We start from the raw sequence: 17,783 nt of genomic DNA on the forward strand, positions 1-17,783 counted from the left end.
TTGGTTCGCAGGAACACTAGCAACCAGAGCCTTCCACTCTACACAGGCATCATTTTCTTTTCGCATCGAGACCAGTTACACGATCGACGGATGACATGCAGCTGAAACTAGATCATTTGCACAGCCCTTGCTTGGCAGAAACACTAGCAACTACAGCCTTTCCTCATAAATACTATTTTTGGCAATCTAAGTACACGTGAACATAAAGTTTGTCTTTTTAAATCATTATGGCGTATCTTATAAAGCAGGGCTTTGGACTTGCTGTTTATTCACTCACTCAACAGTTTTCCTGGAGGGACATCACTTTAACAGGTAAAGCATAGCTTAAACCAGCTAACTTAAATTTTTGAATCAGATTTAAGAGGGTACTTGAGATCCCACATAAGTACTATGGTAAAAATTCCGAATTATACTTGAGATCGTGCGATTTTTCGTTTATAATACACTCAACAAAATTGAGCAACTAATTAACTAACTCCACAGAGTACGATTTGGGATGTAATTGTACTTCTCTTGGTCCAATCAGAATCGAGTAGCTTTCTTGAGTATATTATAAGTGTAGGAAATCGCACGATCTCGAGTACAATTCGGAATTCATAGGTACGAGAGATGTTTTGAAAGCTTTCAAACTTGGACGAATCTTTAGGCAAAAATCAGAATCAAATAATTTTGATGAGTGTATAATACAATAAATTGTGTACATTTTCCCCCCAGGATGGTTCGTTTTTTGTGCTTCTTCATGCTTCTTCCTGTTGTCCTGTCTCAAGTACAGCAAGGACCAATAGGAGCGGGGCAAATTCCAGACGGTATTTTTTTACTCATTATTATTTCAGTGAATTAGAAGGAAACGTAAAATTCCGCATAAAGGTCTGTACTTGTACTAACGTCTCGAATGTTAGTCCTTCTTCGTCAGAGTAAATGAAAATTTTAGAAGATAAGAATATGTGTGTCGTATTCAACACACCAACACAGTCCCAACTTGTAACCACTAGTAGTCATTCTTATTCACTTGTTGTATTCAACACACCAACACAGTCCCAACTAGTAACCACTAGTCATTCTTATTCACTTGATGTATTCAACACACCAACAGTCTCAACCAGTAACCACTAGTCATTCTTATTCACTTGTGGTATTCAACACACCAACACAGTCCCAACTAGTAACCACTAGTTATCATTCTTATTCACTTGTTGTATTCAACACGCCAACACAGTCCCAACTAGTAACCACTAGTAGTCATTCTTATTCACTTCTTGTATTCAACACACCAACACAGTCCCAACTAGTAACCACTAGTCATTCTTATTCACTTGTTGTATTCAACACACCAACACAGTCCCAACTAGTAACCACTAGTCATTCTTATTCACTTGTTGTATTCAACACGCCAACACAGTCCCAACTAGTAACCACTAGTAGTCATTCTTATTCACTTCTTGTATTCAACACACCAACACAGTCCCAACTAGTAACCACTAGTCATTCTTATTCACTTGTTGTATTCAACACACCAACACAGTCCCAACTAGTAACCACTAGTCATTCTTATTCACTTGTTGTATTCAACACACCAACACAGTCCCAACTAGTAACCACTAGTCATTCTTATTCACTTGTTGTATTCAATACAGCAACACAGTCCCAACTAGTAACTGACTAGTCATTCTTATTTACTTGTTGTATTCATCACACCAACACAGTCTCAACTAGTAACCATTAGTCATTCTTATTCACTTCTTGTATTCAACACACCAACACAGTCCCAACTAGTAACCACTAGTCATTCTTATTCACTTGTTGTATTCAACACACCAACAGTCTCAACCAGTAACCACTAGTCATTCTTATTCACTTGTTGTATTCGAGACAACAGCACAGTCTCAACTAGTAACCACTAGTCATTCTTATTCACTTGTTGTATTCAACACACCAACACAGTCCCAACTAGTAACCACTTGTCATTCTTATTCACGTGATGTATTCAACACACAAAAACAGTTCCAACTAGTCATTCTTATTCACTTGTTGAATTCAACACACCAAAACAGTTCCAACTAGTAACCACTAGTCATCATCAGTATATGAGAAATTAGAACCACACGAATGTTGAATGTTCCTTGATACAGACTTACATAAAAGCCCAGAAAGCCATTCACATCTATTCCATGGAGACATCAAACTAACACCGGCGCAGGAACTGAACATGGAGAGGTATGGCAACCCGTACGGGACCCCCCTTGGTAGAGCAGCCAGCAGCGTAGACAAAGAAAGATGGCCTAACGCGGTGATCCCATACGAATTTGACTGTTCTATAGGTAAGAACTGCTATTGTAATGGAAAGAAATACTTCAAATCCTATCGATATCCTGAAACAATCTCTGGGTTGATCAAAGTAGTCAGGGGACAGCTAACTTACAGATAGATACCCTGAAGCATCCTCTGGGCTGATCAAAGTCAGGGCCGGCTAACTTACAGAAATTGGAATTTAGTTGGTTCAGTTTTGCAGAGGGAGGAAAATCGAAGGACCTGGAGAAAACCCTCGATTCACTGGCTTTTGGTGAAATCTCAATTATAAGATTTTTTGTCTTTATCTGCGCAAAGATGACACACAAATGCCGGTTAAATTTTTCTTTTCTTTGTTTTTTAAATAGCTAACATGGAAAGTGCTATCACTTCGGTCAAGAGAGCTATGGCTGAATGGGAAGCTAAGACGTGTATTCGATTCAAACCCAAGACTACAGAGACGGCGTTTTTACAGTTCTTTAGAGGACAAGGGTAAGAGTCTTATAAACAATGCTGTTCGACTTCGTGTTGGAGCAGAATCAAGCTAGATTCTATACAAACGTCATGATATGGAGTAGATAGAACGACTCGTTCGTTAGCAATGATAAAATAGACCTCCTCGGCTCGGGCGTAATGCTTCAGGGCCGTAACTAGAACCTTTACAAGGAGGGTGCACATCAAATAAAATCGGACCATTGATCGTTTCTTTTAAGAAAGCAGAACCAAAAAAAAAAAAAAAAAAAAAAAAAGGAGATGGGTGAGCGGACCTTAAGCTTTTATGGGGGGGGTGGACGTGCACCCTGTGCTCCCCCCTAGTTCCCTAGTTACGGCACTGTGCTTTCCCATTTCAGACCACGTGTCATTCTCTTGAGAATAAGATTCTTTGTTTTTAAAGTTGTATCCATATTCATGTGTCTTTTCATGTGCAACCGTTAAACAAAGAAATGAAACTCTAGGGAATGACACGTGGTCTGAAATGGAAAAACATTACGCCTGGGTCGAGGAGGTCTGATAGCATCAGTATGTCTATGCCTTTTTTTTGGAGTATGATCGAGAGCCATTCAAGACAATGAATTATTCTATAGCAACAGGTATCGTAGACTAATCCAATCCCAGTCAGCTATACTTTTGTCATTTGCATATCCTGACTTTCACTTGCAGCGCAAGCACAAACGTAATCATAAATGCAATCATAAACGCAAGCACAAACAGAAGGAAGAGGAAAAGTGTTGATCCCTGTCACTTGCATGGAGCCCGTTTTCACACTAAAATAAAGAGTCTTGTGCTCGCATCGCTAGTGAAAACCAGTCAAAGCACATCAAAGCAGCTTGACAACCACCTCCCCTACATTAGCATCTGCAACTCATAGGACAGGATTAGGCAACTACTAGAAGGTGCAGCGTAAAGTAGGGCCAAGAAATCAAATCCTGTAAAAATATTTGACATATATAGGGTCATTCATTCGATCGAGAAACTGAACACATAGGAAAACTTGGTTTCAGTGCACAATAAGCTAAGAAAAGTGGAGAATTCTTATCGCGGGAGAGGGAAGGGAGGAAGGGGTGTACAATTATGTAAAGTGTGAAGCATTTTCACGTGATGTCAGTACAGCGGCCATGTTGGGGTACCAAAATAATACATTTTCTATCCTTCGGGAATTGAACTCTATTTTAAGCAAAAAGTGAGCAGAAAGTTTCTATTGTTTGGTACACCAATATGGCTGCCTTGTCACGAGTGAAAACGCTTTATAATTACCTGGTATAATTGTTTGTGTCTAGATGTTGGGGACATGTTGGGCATACGGCAAACTACATGAGTCAGATCTCTATCGGTGATAACTGTGATTTCCATCACGTAATGACACATGAAATCGGTCATTCAGTGGGTTTCTGGCATGAGCAGAGCAGACCTGATCGTGACAACAGCATCCAGGTTCTCTGGGGAAATGTGTTACCAGGTAAAGTGTCCTTTCTTCCTCTCCTTCTCTTTCCTTCTCTTTCCTTCAACTTCCTTCTCTTCCCTTCCCTTCCCTTCCCTTTTCTTTCCTTTCCTTTCCGTTCCTTTCCTTTCCTTTTCTTTCTTTTCCTTTCCTTTCCTTTCCTTTCCTTTCCATTTGTTTCATCCTTCCATCCTTTCTTTTTCGCTTTCCTTTTTCTTTCCTATTATAATTGTTCTTGCTTTTTTCTTCATTTCATCCTTCTTTTTTTTCTTCTTACTTACCTTGATTTTTATTTTTCACTGTAACCCATAGTGTTTATCCTAAAAAAACGTATTGTCCTACTGTCTTTAAGTCGAACATTGTCCTATATAACAATGACCAAAAGATATAGGCGTAGCGGTTGTTTCCTTTTCTCAGGACTGGAAGATGCGTTTGCCAAGAGAAGCTGGGGAACAGAGGTCATAGATTATGGCAGCAAGTATGACTTCGCTTCCATTATGCATTATCCTTTCACTGCATTCTCCAAGAATGGCAAACCAACCATACGGGCAATCGCTGACATGCAGGGCAAGACACCTTATGTTGAGTTGAGTCCAGACGATGCCATGCAGACCAACGCCATGTATAAGTGTGACGGTATGTTACCATACCATACCATGTGTAATCTACCCTACAACATGCTAATAATTAATCTACCTATCTCATTATACTACATACTACACTACCACCAATACTATACCACACCACACCATGCAACTATACACCACACACCACCTCACACAATACCACACCATGCTAATAATTTAACTATCCTATCACACTACATACTACCCTACCACTCATACTATACCATACCACACCATGCAACTATACACCACACACCACCTCACACAATACCACACCATGCTAATAATCTACCTATCCTATCATACTACATACTACACTACCACCCATACTATACCATACCACACCATGCAACTATACACCACACATGCACCACCTCACACAATACCACACCATGCTAATAATCTACTTATCCTATCATACTACCTACTACCTACCACTCATACTATACCACACCACACCATGCAACTATACACCACATACCACCTTACACAATACCACACCATGCTAATAATCTACCTATCTTATTATACTACATACTACACTACCACCAATACTAGACCACACCACACCATGCAACTATACACCACACATGCACCACCTCACACAATACCACACCATGCTAATAATGTAACTATCCTATCACACTACATACTACCCTACAACTCATACTATACCATACCACACCATGCAACTATACACCACACACCACCTTACACAATACCACACCATGCTAATAATCTACCTATCCTATCACACTACATACTACCCTACCACTCATACTAGACCACACCACACCATGCAACTATACACCACATACCACCTTACACAATACCACACCATGCTAATAATCTACCTATCCTATCATACTACATACTACCTACTACCTACCACTCATACTATACCACACCACACCATGCATCTATACACCACACACAGCCTCACACAATACCACACCATGCTAATAATCTACCTATCCTATCACACTACATACTACCCTACCACTCATACTATACCACACCACACCATGCAACTATACACCACATACCACCTTACACAATACCACACCATGCTAATAATCTACCTATCCTATCATACTACATACTACCTACTACCTACCACTCATACTATACCACACCACACCATGCATCTATACACCACACACAGCCTCACACAATACCACACCATGCTAATAATCTACCTATCCTATCACACTACATACTACCCTACCACTCATACTAGACCACACCACACCATGCAACTATACACCACATACCACCTTACACAATACCACACCATGCTAATAATCTACCTATCCTATCACACTACATACTACCCTACCAGTCATACTATACCACACCACACCATGCAACTATACACCACACACAGCCTCACACAATACCACACCATGCTAATAATCTATCTATCCTATCATACTACATACTACCCTACCACTTATACTATAACACACCACACCATGCTATTATACACCACACACCACCTCACACAATACCACACCATGCTAATAATCTACCTGTCTCTGCGTGTCATACCATGCCAAACAACTTCTTTTTTTATTTCTTAAGCCGTCATGAGGAAAAGAATGGCCGATGACTTTGAAGCAAATTTCAAGCCACTTCCACGTATCGTCAAGAGATGTGAGTAAAACATAAACTTGTTGGGCCTCATCCATGATTGATTAGACCTCTTCACCTTGGACATTACCGGTTTGCTTATTTCAGACCACGTGTTAACATTTCTTTGTTTAACGGTTGCACATGAGAAGGCACATGAATATGGATACAACACAAACAAAGAATCTTAGTTCTCATGAGAATAGCAAGTGGTCGGAAGTGGAATAACATTGCGCCCAAGGTAAAGAAGTCTATAGAGTGTGTGCAACCATGTGACTCAAAATCCCTTGCGAAATTAATAACAATGAAACAGACGCCATCTTGGTTGATCTCACAAGAGAAGCTAAAGAGGAATGCTTTGTTATCGTCAACCAAGATGGTGGCAATGATGTAACATGCACCTGCTCTATTGGACTAATTAAGGTTTTTTTAGTGAGAAAAAGTTATTATTTATGTCTGCTTTTTCATCAGCTAATACCTGCAGTGACAAGTCTGCAAATTGTCAGAGCTACAAGGATTCTGGTCTGTGTAATGCGCATGCTGACAGTCTGATATACTGGTGTCCTGTGACTTGTGATATGTGCTCATCAGGTACTCATCCTTATAAGGGCATTGAAACATGTTTTGATACCACATTTGGATAGAAATATGACTTTGGTTTCAAGATGGCATGGCTTTTTCTCTCACAAATTTTTCACTGAATTTCCTGACTTTTAGAGGAGATTTTCTGAATCTTTCAATGAAACAATTTGGATATCTGTCTTTAATTTAGTTTTGGGAATATTTGAAGCAAGATTGCGCGATTTAATGGAAAAAGAAATTTGTTATGAAAAATTAAAGTTGAATATTCCGAAGAATATCGAATGTATGGCTGTTAAACGTTTCAACCCACTTATAAGTTTTTATCTTAACATGACTGTATTGTCGTCTCTGTTCATCACATGATTGACAAATCATGCAATGACATCTTTCCAAGTGAAAATGACTTTTTCTTGCACCTTTTCTAAAATTGGGGATCAAAAAATTGATGAAACAAAATGACCCCATCCATCATTCTAGATCTCTACGTCGGTGATCTCTGCGTCTGTTAAAACTATTTCTTACGTTTTTAGACAGTTGTATGGACAAGAAAGGGAATTGCAAAGCATGGGTTGCTGGTGGTCATTGTCAAACTAACCCAGAGGCACTGAAGATCGACTGTCCCTACTCTTGCAACTTCTGTGGAAGTAAGAATAATCCTTATTTATTCTTTTACGTATGTCTAATTTTTTTTATATTTACTTTATGCGTATTGAGCTTAGAAATGCATTTAAATATTTTTGTTTTTCTCTAACTGGTTCTCTGTTATAAGATCCTACGACCCAGGCTCCGGTTATTACCCAGGCTCCTGTGACTGTTCTTCCGACTACTAAACATAACTGTGGAACTGTGGGGCCCACTACACAAGGTTGATACTTTTATTCATTCTAGTTAGTCGTCCTGACTAAAATTACTCTGACATTTTTAAAAGACCTTCAAGTCTGATTTCCACTCTCCTCTATCCCTATGTTTTAATCGTCTTCATTCTGATTACAAAGTCACTTATCCAACACTCAAGAATGTCTATTTGTTTTTCCCTTCAGCACCAAATACTCCTCCCCCTCCAACCCAGGCCCCCACGCCAGAACCACCCACAGCATTACCACCAACTGCACAACCACCCACTCCAAGCCAAGCCGTTGGTAAGTGACATAAACTTATTATATATGATCAGTAACATAGAATGAATCCTGACAGTATTCCACAGCTATTTCAAAAAAGGTTTCTGGTCTGGTACAGCAGGCAACAGGCAACAGGCAACAGGCAACAGGCAACAGGCAACAGGCAACAGGCAACAGGCAACAGGCAACAGGCAACAGGCAACAGGCAACAGGCAACAGGCAACAGGCAATCGTCATGAAACACGTACTTGCAATATGCAACAGGCAACGTGCAACTACGAAATACGCCGCTACGCATTTTTCATACGAACTGCATCCGGAACCTGAGTAACATATTTTCCATATCTTCACTAGTGAAGATATCGATGACGTCTTTTCCAATGTTTTCAGCAACTTTTGATTTGTGAAGTGTGTCTATATATTAAAAAGAAAATTACACGTTGGTTTGAAGATATGATATCTTCTCTCGTTGAAAAAAAAATTCACTACTCGAAGATAAACTTCATATCTACGCGCCACCGCTTAATATTCTCTATGTATACATACTATGGTTCACAGGTCTTCGTTGTGCCGACAAGAGAAGTAAATGTCCAACGTATGCTCAGCAAGGAGAGTGTGTAAAGTCTGGGTGGGTTTTCCGTAACTGCCTGATCAGCTGTAAAGCCAAATGTGATACCCAGCCACTAAAACCAGACGGTATGTATGTATGTATAGGTTTGCTTTGAAGCTATCATGGAAACAATTTATTATATAAATGCAGTTAAACCTCTCTAATACTAACACTAGGGACAGTCCGTATTAAAGAGGTGTCTGTGTCATAGAGCCCTTTATAGACGAATAGTGCAGTAGGAAAAGGGAGTGTTGGTAGTAGAGAGGTGTCCGTACTACACTAGCATTAGATGGAGGTCTGTTTTTAAATGAAACAGCGTACCATGTGTGTAACTCCTGTTTCTATAGAAAAAAGAAAAGAAAGAAGGATGAAAGGAAGAAAAAAGAAGCCAAGAAGAGATTAAGAAAAGAAAGAAAGAAAAAAAGAAAGATAGAAAGAAAGAAAGAAGAAACAGAGAAGAACTCACTAGATAGAAAGAGAAAAGAGAACGATACCAATAAAGAAACAACACGATCATCCACGAAATAATGAGAGAAGAGATCACCGAAAGAAGAAACACTCCCATCCCCTGCATAAAGAAGAAAAAGGAAAGTAGGACATTTTTGTCTATTATGCCTATTTTAGCATATCATATTTCATATCATGTGTTATACAGGTGACTGTGCTAATGCATTGGGTCTTGGATGGGACTTTACTCTACCTGACAGTGCGTTCACTTCATCTTCAACCCTTACACCAGGTAGCGTATCATACTATGTGAAGCTCAGTTTATAGCTCGTCTATTTAATGAATAAAAAAACGCGCGCGCATGTCTCTGTACTATGATATACACACGCTGGGAGTTATAAAGCACCAGAGAAGCAAGCTTAGGAATACGAGGCGTACCCACGAATAAATCTTTTTTTACGTATTTTAAAGGTGGTGGCTGGAGTGCACCAGCTCACTCAGCTAGGCTGTACTTCGAGGATGATCGAAACAGAAAGCTTATTGGTGGATGGTGTATGACGGCACGTGATAATAACCAATGGCTGAAGATTGATCTTGGCAAGGAGAAGAAGATAACGGGAATAGCTACACAAGGTATCGATACTATAGATCTATACTATGAGTGTAGGGGATGGGAGGGTAGGACAATTATGTTTTCGGGTGATTGAAGATATATAGGGATATGAAGATAACAGGAATATAGCTACACAAGGTATCGATACTATATGGATCTATACTATGAGTGTAAGGGAGGGGACAGTAGAATATTTATGTTACAGGGTGATTGAAGATATAGGGAATATGAAAATAACAGGAATAGCTATACAAGATATCGATACTAGCTATACTATGAGTGTTTATCTTGGAGAGGATAACCTCATGAGACGTTCTTGTGTTCTATCTGACAGGGCGTGATGTGTTTTACGAACATGTTGAGAAATACGAACTAGAGTTTAGCAGAGATGGCTCCAGCTGGACCAAATACCCTAAGGTAAATATATCAGGTGACCAAGATGGAAGCAACTACAGAAAGCAAATGCCATTCAAATATTTGCATATGCGGATTCGCGAGGTATTGTGTAGCTGTCAATTCGCCAATTCAACATGGGGGAATAAATAAACTGGTTCTTGGCTGCTACTTTAAAAACTGGACATTTAAATCTAAGGGTGACACGCGAGTGAGAAAATTAATAAGTTGAGGTTTGCTAGGTTTAGAGCGGATTTTCATATTTAAAGGAATAGATACGGGAAATTTGTAGTCGTATAATGTGTTGTCTACAGCAGCCGGCCTCGTAGCTACGCACTTTGAGAGGATATTAATTTTACATGACCATCTTTAGGGTTATATAAATGTTCATGTACACAATCTATCTAAGTAGGAGATGAAAACTGGTTGTGCTTGATAGCCTGTACGATTGTACGAAGAGTGGATAGTGCTATCTGACGGATAAATCTTATCCACTGGATAAACTTCTTGGACAACAGCATCGACTTTATCCACTGGATAAGGATTTATCCGTTGGATAGCGCTATCCACTATCTCTTCGTACAACCGGACTCCGATGGGGATGATGCTGATGACGGTGGTGATGATGGTAATGGTGATGATATTTTTAATTTGATGATAATAATGATGGTGATGATGATGATAATGGTGATGAGGATGGTAATGAGGATGGCAATGGTGATGAAGACGATGATGATGATGATGATACTATTTAGATGATAATCGGGTTGTGGTGATAATGATGATATTGATGATGATGATGATAATATTATTTTGATGATAATATTTTGATATTGATTGTAGTGATGATAGTGGTGATGATGGTAATGGTGATCATATTGTGATGATGAAGATGGAGACGAGGATGATGATGATATTTTGTTGATGATCGATGATGATAATTATGTCGATAAGGATGATCGATAAGGATGGTGACGGTGATATGTTGATGATGATGATGATTCTGATGATAAGGGGAAGAATGATATGATGATGTTGATGATGATTCTGATGATGGGGGAAGGATGATGATGATGATGATGATTCTGATGATGGGGGAAGGATGATGGTGATGATAATGATTCTGATGATGGGGGAAGGAGGAAGATGATGATGATGATCCTGATGATGGGGGAAGGATGATGTTGATGATGATGATTCTGATGATGGGGGAAGGATGATGATGATGATGATATTTTGTTGATGATCGATGATGATAATTATGATAAAGATGATCGATAAGGATGATGATGGTGATATGTTGATGATGATTCTGGTTCTGATGATAAGGGGAAGGAGGAGGATGATGATGATGATGGTATTGATGATGATGCTAATGATTGTTATTAACATTTCAAATCGTTTGTTAAGGTGTTTAATGGCAACTGTGATCACTTCACTCCAGTACTAAACAGATTCAACACTCAGGTTGCTCGATATGTCAGGGTCCTACCGTACAATCTGCCTAATCAGTATGCTTGGCCTTGTATGCGCGTTGAGCTGTATGGATGTTAATCAAGGTAACTAAAAACGAAAACGAAAAACGATGGAAATATGTATCGCCATGTAGAATGACGTAATGAAGGATAAGCCGCTAGAGGAATCATAATTTACTGCTAGGCATGTTTTGTATAACAAATATTTCTGGGTCCGGTTGTACTATTGTATAGCAGCATCGACTTATCCATTGGATAAGGATTTCTCCGCCGGATAGCGGTATCCAGGCTTTGTACAACCAGGCCCAGAGGTATAATTACTTGACTTGACCTGGCTTGAATTTCGTTATCTTTTCTCTTCTCTTCTCTTCTCTTCTCTTCTCTTCTCTTCTCTTCTCTTCTCTTCTCTTCTCTTCTCTTCTCTTCTCTTCTCTTCTCTTCTCTTCTCCTCTCCTCTCCTCCCCTGTTATCATTAGCACGTCTTTTTCGTCAATTTCTTTCCCTTTCCCTTTCCCTTTCCCTTTCCCTTTCCCTTTCCTGTTCTACTTTCTCGTTTTCTTTTCTCGTTTTCTTTTCTCGTTTTCTTTTCTCGTTTTCTTTTCTCGTTTTCTTTTCTTTTACTTTTTTCCCTTTCCTTTATCTTATCTTTTCCTTCCATTTTCTTTCTTTCTTTCTTTTTTTTTTTTTTGTTCTTTGTTCTAAGATAAACCAATTCATTTATTTCAGTGTTTTCCAAGTTTGGTGTATGATGAATGATAACCGCCGTCAAAAGTCCTCTTTCAGCAGGTCTTCAAACAGGTTATACTATTAATGTTATACGTGTGGAAATCAATCAAATAAAGGCTATTAGAAACAAATAAATTCGATCAGCTGAGGTTAAACTGCTCATATATGTATGCGCTGCTACGGCAATGGCTCTCATTGCACACGGTGTGGAAGCCACTTGTTATCCACTTGTGGTCCGATGGCGGCCTTGCTGAACCCAAGGGGAAAAGGGTCGAAAGATTTTTGGGGAAATCACACGTTTTTTAGACAACTGAAGCGGAGATTATGGGGCAGGGGGAGATTACAAAAAGGTGGAGGAGTGTGACAACTACTTGTAAGAGGGGAGAAGAAGTCTTACCATCGAGGCGTCCCTCCTTCCCTCCCTCGCCTACCATTCCCGCAACCCCAAAAGCCCCAACTCTCACCCCTCCCATGTTCTATAGTGTTTGAACAACCAGACTTTTCAACCAACATTTTCAATCGAGAACAAATAACAAAGGTTTGTATTATATTATTTACGTTCAAAGTTTTATTCATTAATTCATTTTTTTTTAAAACCCTGGAAAATTCAGAGACGCATTTAAATATAAATCACGTGGAAAAAGACAAACATTTTCACTTTGAATTACCCAAAATGACAATAATTTACCACACCAAAAATAGAGCTAAATAAATAAGGTTTCCTCGTATTCTTAGATTAGTTTTCGTGGAACAAAAAAGAGAACTAATTAACCAAGCCGTTCCCTACAGTATCCTTAGCTTGGTTATTGGGGAAAGAAAACTGAAGCTAAATAACCAGAGTTCCCTTTTATTCTTAGCTTGGTTATTAGGAAACGAAAAATGAAGCTAAAATACCCAAGGTACAGGTTTCTCAAGCTAAAATAACCAAGCTGGGCGTTTCTCTTACATTGGTTATTTCGAAGCCAAAAATGAAGCTAAAATAACCAGAGTGATTTTTTATCTTAACTTCGTTATTTCGATGCCAAAAATGAAGCTGGTCGAAAATTGGTCAAAATCATGCATTTTGCTGGAAAATGCCCAAAATTGACCTATTTTTCATTCTTCATAAATAATGCATATACTTTCAAGAGGTGTGAAAATGGACCACGATTGTTCAAAAGCATGAGCTATAGTCCATGCTTTTTGCTCGAAAATGCCCAAAATTGACCTATTTTTTTTGCTTCATAAATAATTCATATAAATTCAAAAGGTGTAAAAATGGTCAGAAATCGGTAGAGTAATGGGCTATAGTCCATGCTTTTTGCTCGAAAATGGCCAAAAATGATCTATCTTTTTTGCTTCATAAATAATTCATATAAATTCAAAAGGTGTGAAAATGGTCCAAAATCATTCAAAACCATGGGCTATAGTCCATGCTTTTTGCTCAAAAATTACCTATTTTTCAACAATCATAAATAATGCATATAGTTTCAAAAGGTGTGAAAATAGTCGAAAAACGTTCAAAAGTATGGGCTATAGCCCATTTTTTTTGCTTGAAAATGCCCAAAATTGAACCATTTTTCATTCTTCATAAATAATTCATATAGATTCAAAAGGTGTGAAAATGGTCCAAAATCGGCCCAACCCATGGGCTATAGTCCATGCTTTTCGCTCAAAAATGACCTCTTTTTCATCCTTCATAAATAATGGATATAGTTTCAAAAGGTGTGAAAATAGTCCAAAATCGGTAGAACAATGGGCTATAGTCCATGCTTTTTGCTCGAAAATGTCTAAAAATGACCTATTTTTCATGCTTCATTAATAATGCATATAGATTCAAAAGGTGTGAAAATGGTTCAATATCGGCCAAAACCATGGGCTATAATCCATGCTTTTTGCTCCAAAAAGGCCTTTTTTTCATGCTTCATAAATAATGCATATAGTTTCAAAAGGTGTGAAAATAGTCGAAAATCGGTCAAAACCATGGGCTATAGTCCATGCTTTTTGCTCTAAAATAGCCAAAAATGATCTATTTTTCATTCTTCATAAATAATGCATATACTTTCAAAAAGTGTGAAAATGGACCAAGATTGGTCAAAAGCATGAGCTATAGTCCATGCTTTTCGCTAGAAAAAGGACAAAAATGACCTATTTTTCATCCTTCATAAATAATGCATATAGTTTCAAAAGGTGTAAAAATAGTCCAAAATCGGTAGGATAATGGGCTATAGTCCATGCTTTTTGTTCAAAAATGACCTATTTATCATCATTCATAAAAAATGCATATAGTTTCAAAAGGTGTGAAAATGGTCCAAAATCGGTCAAAAGTATGGGCTATAGTCCATGCTTTTTGCTCAAACATGACCTATTTTTCAACAATCATAAATAATGCATATAGTTTAAAGAGGTGTGAAAATGGTCCAAAATCGGTAGAATAATGGGCTATAGTCCATGCTTTTTGCTCGAAAAAGGCAAAAATTGACCTATCTTTCATCATTCATAAATAATGCATATAGTTTCAAAAAGTGTGAAAATGGTCCAAAATCGGTCAAAACCATGGGCTATAGTCCATGCTTTTTGCTCAAAAATGACCTATTTTTCATTCTTCAAAAATAATGCATCTAGTTTCAAAAGGTGTGAAAATGGTCCAAAATCGATCATAACCATGGTCTATAGTCCATGCTTTTTGCTCGAAAATGCACATAAATGACCTATTTTTCATTCTTCATAAATAATGCATATAGTTTCAAAAGGTGTGAAAATGGTCCAAAATCGGTCAAAACCATGGTCTATAGTCCATGCTTTTTGCTCAAAAATGACCTATTTTTCAACAATCATAAATAATGCATATAGTTTCAAAAGGTGTGAAAATGGTCCAAAATCGATCATAACCATGGGCTATAGCCCATACGTTTTGCTCGAAAATGCCCATAAATGACCTATTTTTCATTCTTCATAAATAATGCATATACTTTCAAAACGTGTGAAAATGGACCAAGATTGGTCAAAAGCATGAGCTATAGTCCATGCTTTTCGCTAGAAAAAGGACAAAGATGACCTATTTTTCATCCTTCATAAATAATGCATATAGTTTCAAGAGGTGTGAAAATGGTGCAAAATCGGTAGAATAATGGGCTATAGTCCATGCTTTTTGCTCGAAAAAGGCAAAAATTGACCTATCTTTCATCATTCATAAATATTTCATATAGTTTCAAAAGGTGTGAAAACGGTCGAAAATCGGTCTAAACCATGGGCTATAGTCCATGCTTTTTCTTCGAAAATTGCCAAAATTGACCTATTTTTCATTCTTCATAGATAATGCATATACTTTCAAAAGGTGTGAAAATGGACCAAGATTGGTCAAAAGCATGAGCTATAGTCCATGCTTTTCGCTAGAAAAAGGACAAAAATGACCTATTTTTCATCCTTCATAAATAATGCATATAGTTTCAAAAGGTGTGAGAATGGTGCAAAATCGGTAGAATAATGGGCTATAGTCCATGCTTAGCAGCAGTTAGGCGGACTCGCGGAGCGCCGACAAAGCCAAAAATCGAAAGTCGAAAAACATCAGGGGGGGGGGGGGGGGTTTTTAGAGGTCGGTAACCCGCCCTACAGGGGGTCTTGCGCGATCGGCCGACACGCGAAATGTGCCTAACTGCTGCTCTGTTGGGGTCGCAAACAGAGGGAAAGATATCCTTTAGATATACGATGCATGAGTGTAAGAAGTTCGTTAACGACTTCTGTGTGATTTGTTTAACGTCTAAAGTTGTCATACCGAAGCCAGAATCTTTTTGGTGTTGTGGTAAAAAAATACAGATAGAGGAGGACACGTCAGCACAGTGTTATGAGTGTGGTAAGAATATTCGTAATGCGGTGCCAAATGTTACCAAAGAACAGTATTACGCCAATGGAGGTCGCACGAAAACGCCATATAAGAGGTTGAAATACTTCAGGGACTGGATGAATTATATCCAGGGGTTGCATCCGGTGTATTTAGACACGCGGGAGATCGTGGACAATTTGGAAGAGCCCTCGCCGCAAAGTCTACGAAAGACATTGAAAAAATTAAAGCTAGGGAAATATTACAAAGCTATTCCCTATCTTTTGTCTGAAATTACCGGTAGGCGTATTCCTGATGTCCCAGATATGCAAAGGGCCGAGTGGATGTTTTGTCAGCTGGATAAGGATATTCCTTATTACCCCGACGTAATTTACGAAATATTCCAGCAAATAGACCCCAACCATCCCCTATTAGAATGGATTCCGAGAAGATGAAATGTGCAGTCGAAATCCACCTACGTTCTTTTCAAAGCAGATGTCTACTGAGCGAGTTTTCTTTGGAGCTCCTCTTTTGCCTTCTGATAGATCTGTTTGAGAGATTCCTCGGAAAGATCTTTCACGATGGTTTTTTTATTGCCCGACTTTAATTCGCCGTATTTCTTTTCCTCCGCGAGGATCAAAGAAAACTCCGCGTCGTCTATGCGGCGGTCCCGCAGAGCTTGGGAGACTAAGTCGGCGATGGTGTTAGCCTTTGCTCTTGCTAGGGCTATGTGTGTGTCGTGCTTGGATATCTTACCGGACAATTGCTTCATAATGCCTGTCGTAACAGCGGAAACGATGCCGCAGACGGCTCCAACGCTGGCCAAAGGAACGCCAACGACTATTCCAGGTCCGGTAAGCGAAGTAGCAACGCCAGTGCCTGTTAACGCCACGGACATGGAGCCGGAAGTTATCGCGATTTTATGTAGTATGCTTCGGGCTCTGGCGTACTTTTTCCTGACCTCTTCGTAGTGTTTCGCTTGCCCTTCCAAGTAAGCCAGGATTAAGTTTGCTTTGTTGAGCCTAAAGTTTTCAGCGTTTAATTCGTTAGGACCTGTATCCTTAGTGGTAGCGTGATAATTGGGAACATCTGGGTACAACTGAGGTGCTGAAGGTATAACATCCATTATATATACTAATGTACGACGCTTTTGGGAATGATATTGAGGACCAGCCACATCATGACAACCGGGATTACTGGAATTGGAGAGCCTTTAGGAAGATGTTTCCGCATGCAGACCCTAGTAAGTTCGAAAGAAGACCCGATGGGATTTACTATAACGGCGAAAGAATGTACAGCAATACGGACTTGGAGCCGCATGAGGAGAGGAAAAAGGCACAGCATTTGCCAATAACGAAGGAGGCACCCGTGCATAAAGCGCCCAATTTTCCTAGAAACTTATTGTTAACCACGGAAGATTACCCATTTTACGATGCTGAAGGTGGTGTAAACGACTTTGAAACGATGGTAACGTTCCTGAAGATTTCAGTGGGTAGGCAATCATTTGATGTAGTAGTAAGGAATATCTATGGGGATA

At 39.0% G+C, this 17,783-nt stretch overlaps 2 protein-coding genes across 3 annotated transcripts; one reads left to right on the forward strand and one right to left on the reverse strand.

The window, feature by feature from the left end:
* Positions 1 to 172: 172 nt before the first annotated feature.
* Positions 173 to 12,582, forward strand: LOC116301183 (uncharacterized). Of its 2 annotated transcripts, XM_031710201.2 has the most exons (17): positions 173 to 312; positions 715 to 806; positions 2,130 to 2,318; positions 2,655 to 2,778; positions 4,065 to 4,243; positions 4,643 to 4,861; positions 6,436 to 6,507; positions 6,955 to 7,074; positions 7,596 to 7,709; positions 7,835 to 7,930; positions 8,106 to 8,204; positions 8,742 to 8,879; positions 9,449 to 9,532; positions 9,712 to 9,873; positions 10,188 to 10,270; positions 11,657 to 11,805; positions 12,448 to 12,582. In XM_031710201.2, exons 2-16 carry the CDS (start codon positions 716 to 718, stop codon positions 11,798 to 11,800), a joined length of 1,914 nt encoding a protein of 637 aa, XP_031566061.2. In that variant the 5' UTR covers positions 173 to 312; position 715; the 3' UTR covers positions 11,801 to 11,805; positions 12,448 to 12,582. The 2 variants fall into 2 exon arrangements, with proteins under 2 accessions (XP_031566061.2, XP_031566063.2); XM_031710203.2 differs by lacking the exon at positions 7,835 to 7,930.
* Positions 12,583 to 16,065: 3,483 nt separating this feature from the next.
* On the reverse strand, positions 16,066 to 17,388 carry LOC148912352 (uncharacterized). Its single transcript, XM_089027635.1, has 2 exons — positions 17,003 to 17,388; positions 16,066 to 16,470 (listed from the first exon to the last, which is right to left on the reverse strand). Exons 1-2 carry the CDS (start codon positions 17,370 to 17,372, stop codon positions 16,376 to 16,378), a joined length of 465 nt encoding a protein of 154 aa, XP_088883761.1. The 5' UTR covers positions 17,373 to 17,388; the 3' UTR covers positions 16,066 to 16,375.
* Between the last annotated feature and the right edge of the window lie 395 nt (positions 17,389 to 17,783).

The sequence above is a fragment of the Actinia tenebrosa genome, unplaced genomic scaffold (assembly GCF_029948245.1).
Source record: "Actinia tenebrosa isolate PJP-AT-01 unplaced genomic scaffold, QUT_ActTen_1.0 PGA_scaffold11__36_contigs__length_13525064, whole genome shotgun sequence".
NCBI classification, from domain to species: domain Eukaryota; kingdom Metazoa; phylum Cnidaria; class Anthozoa; order Actiniaria; family Actiniidae; genus Actinia; species Actinia tenebrosa.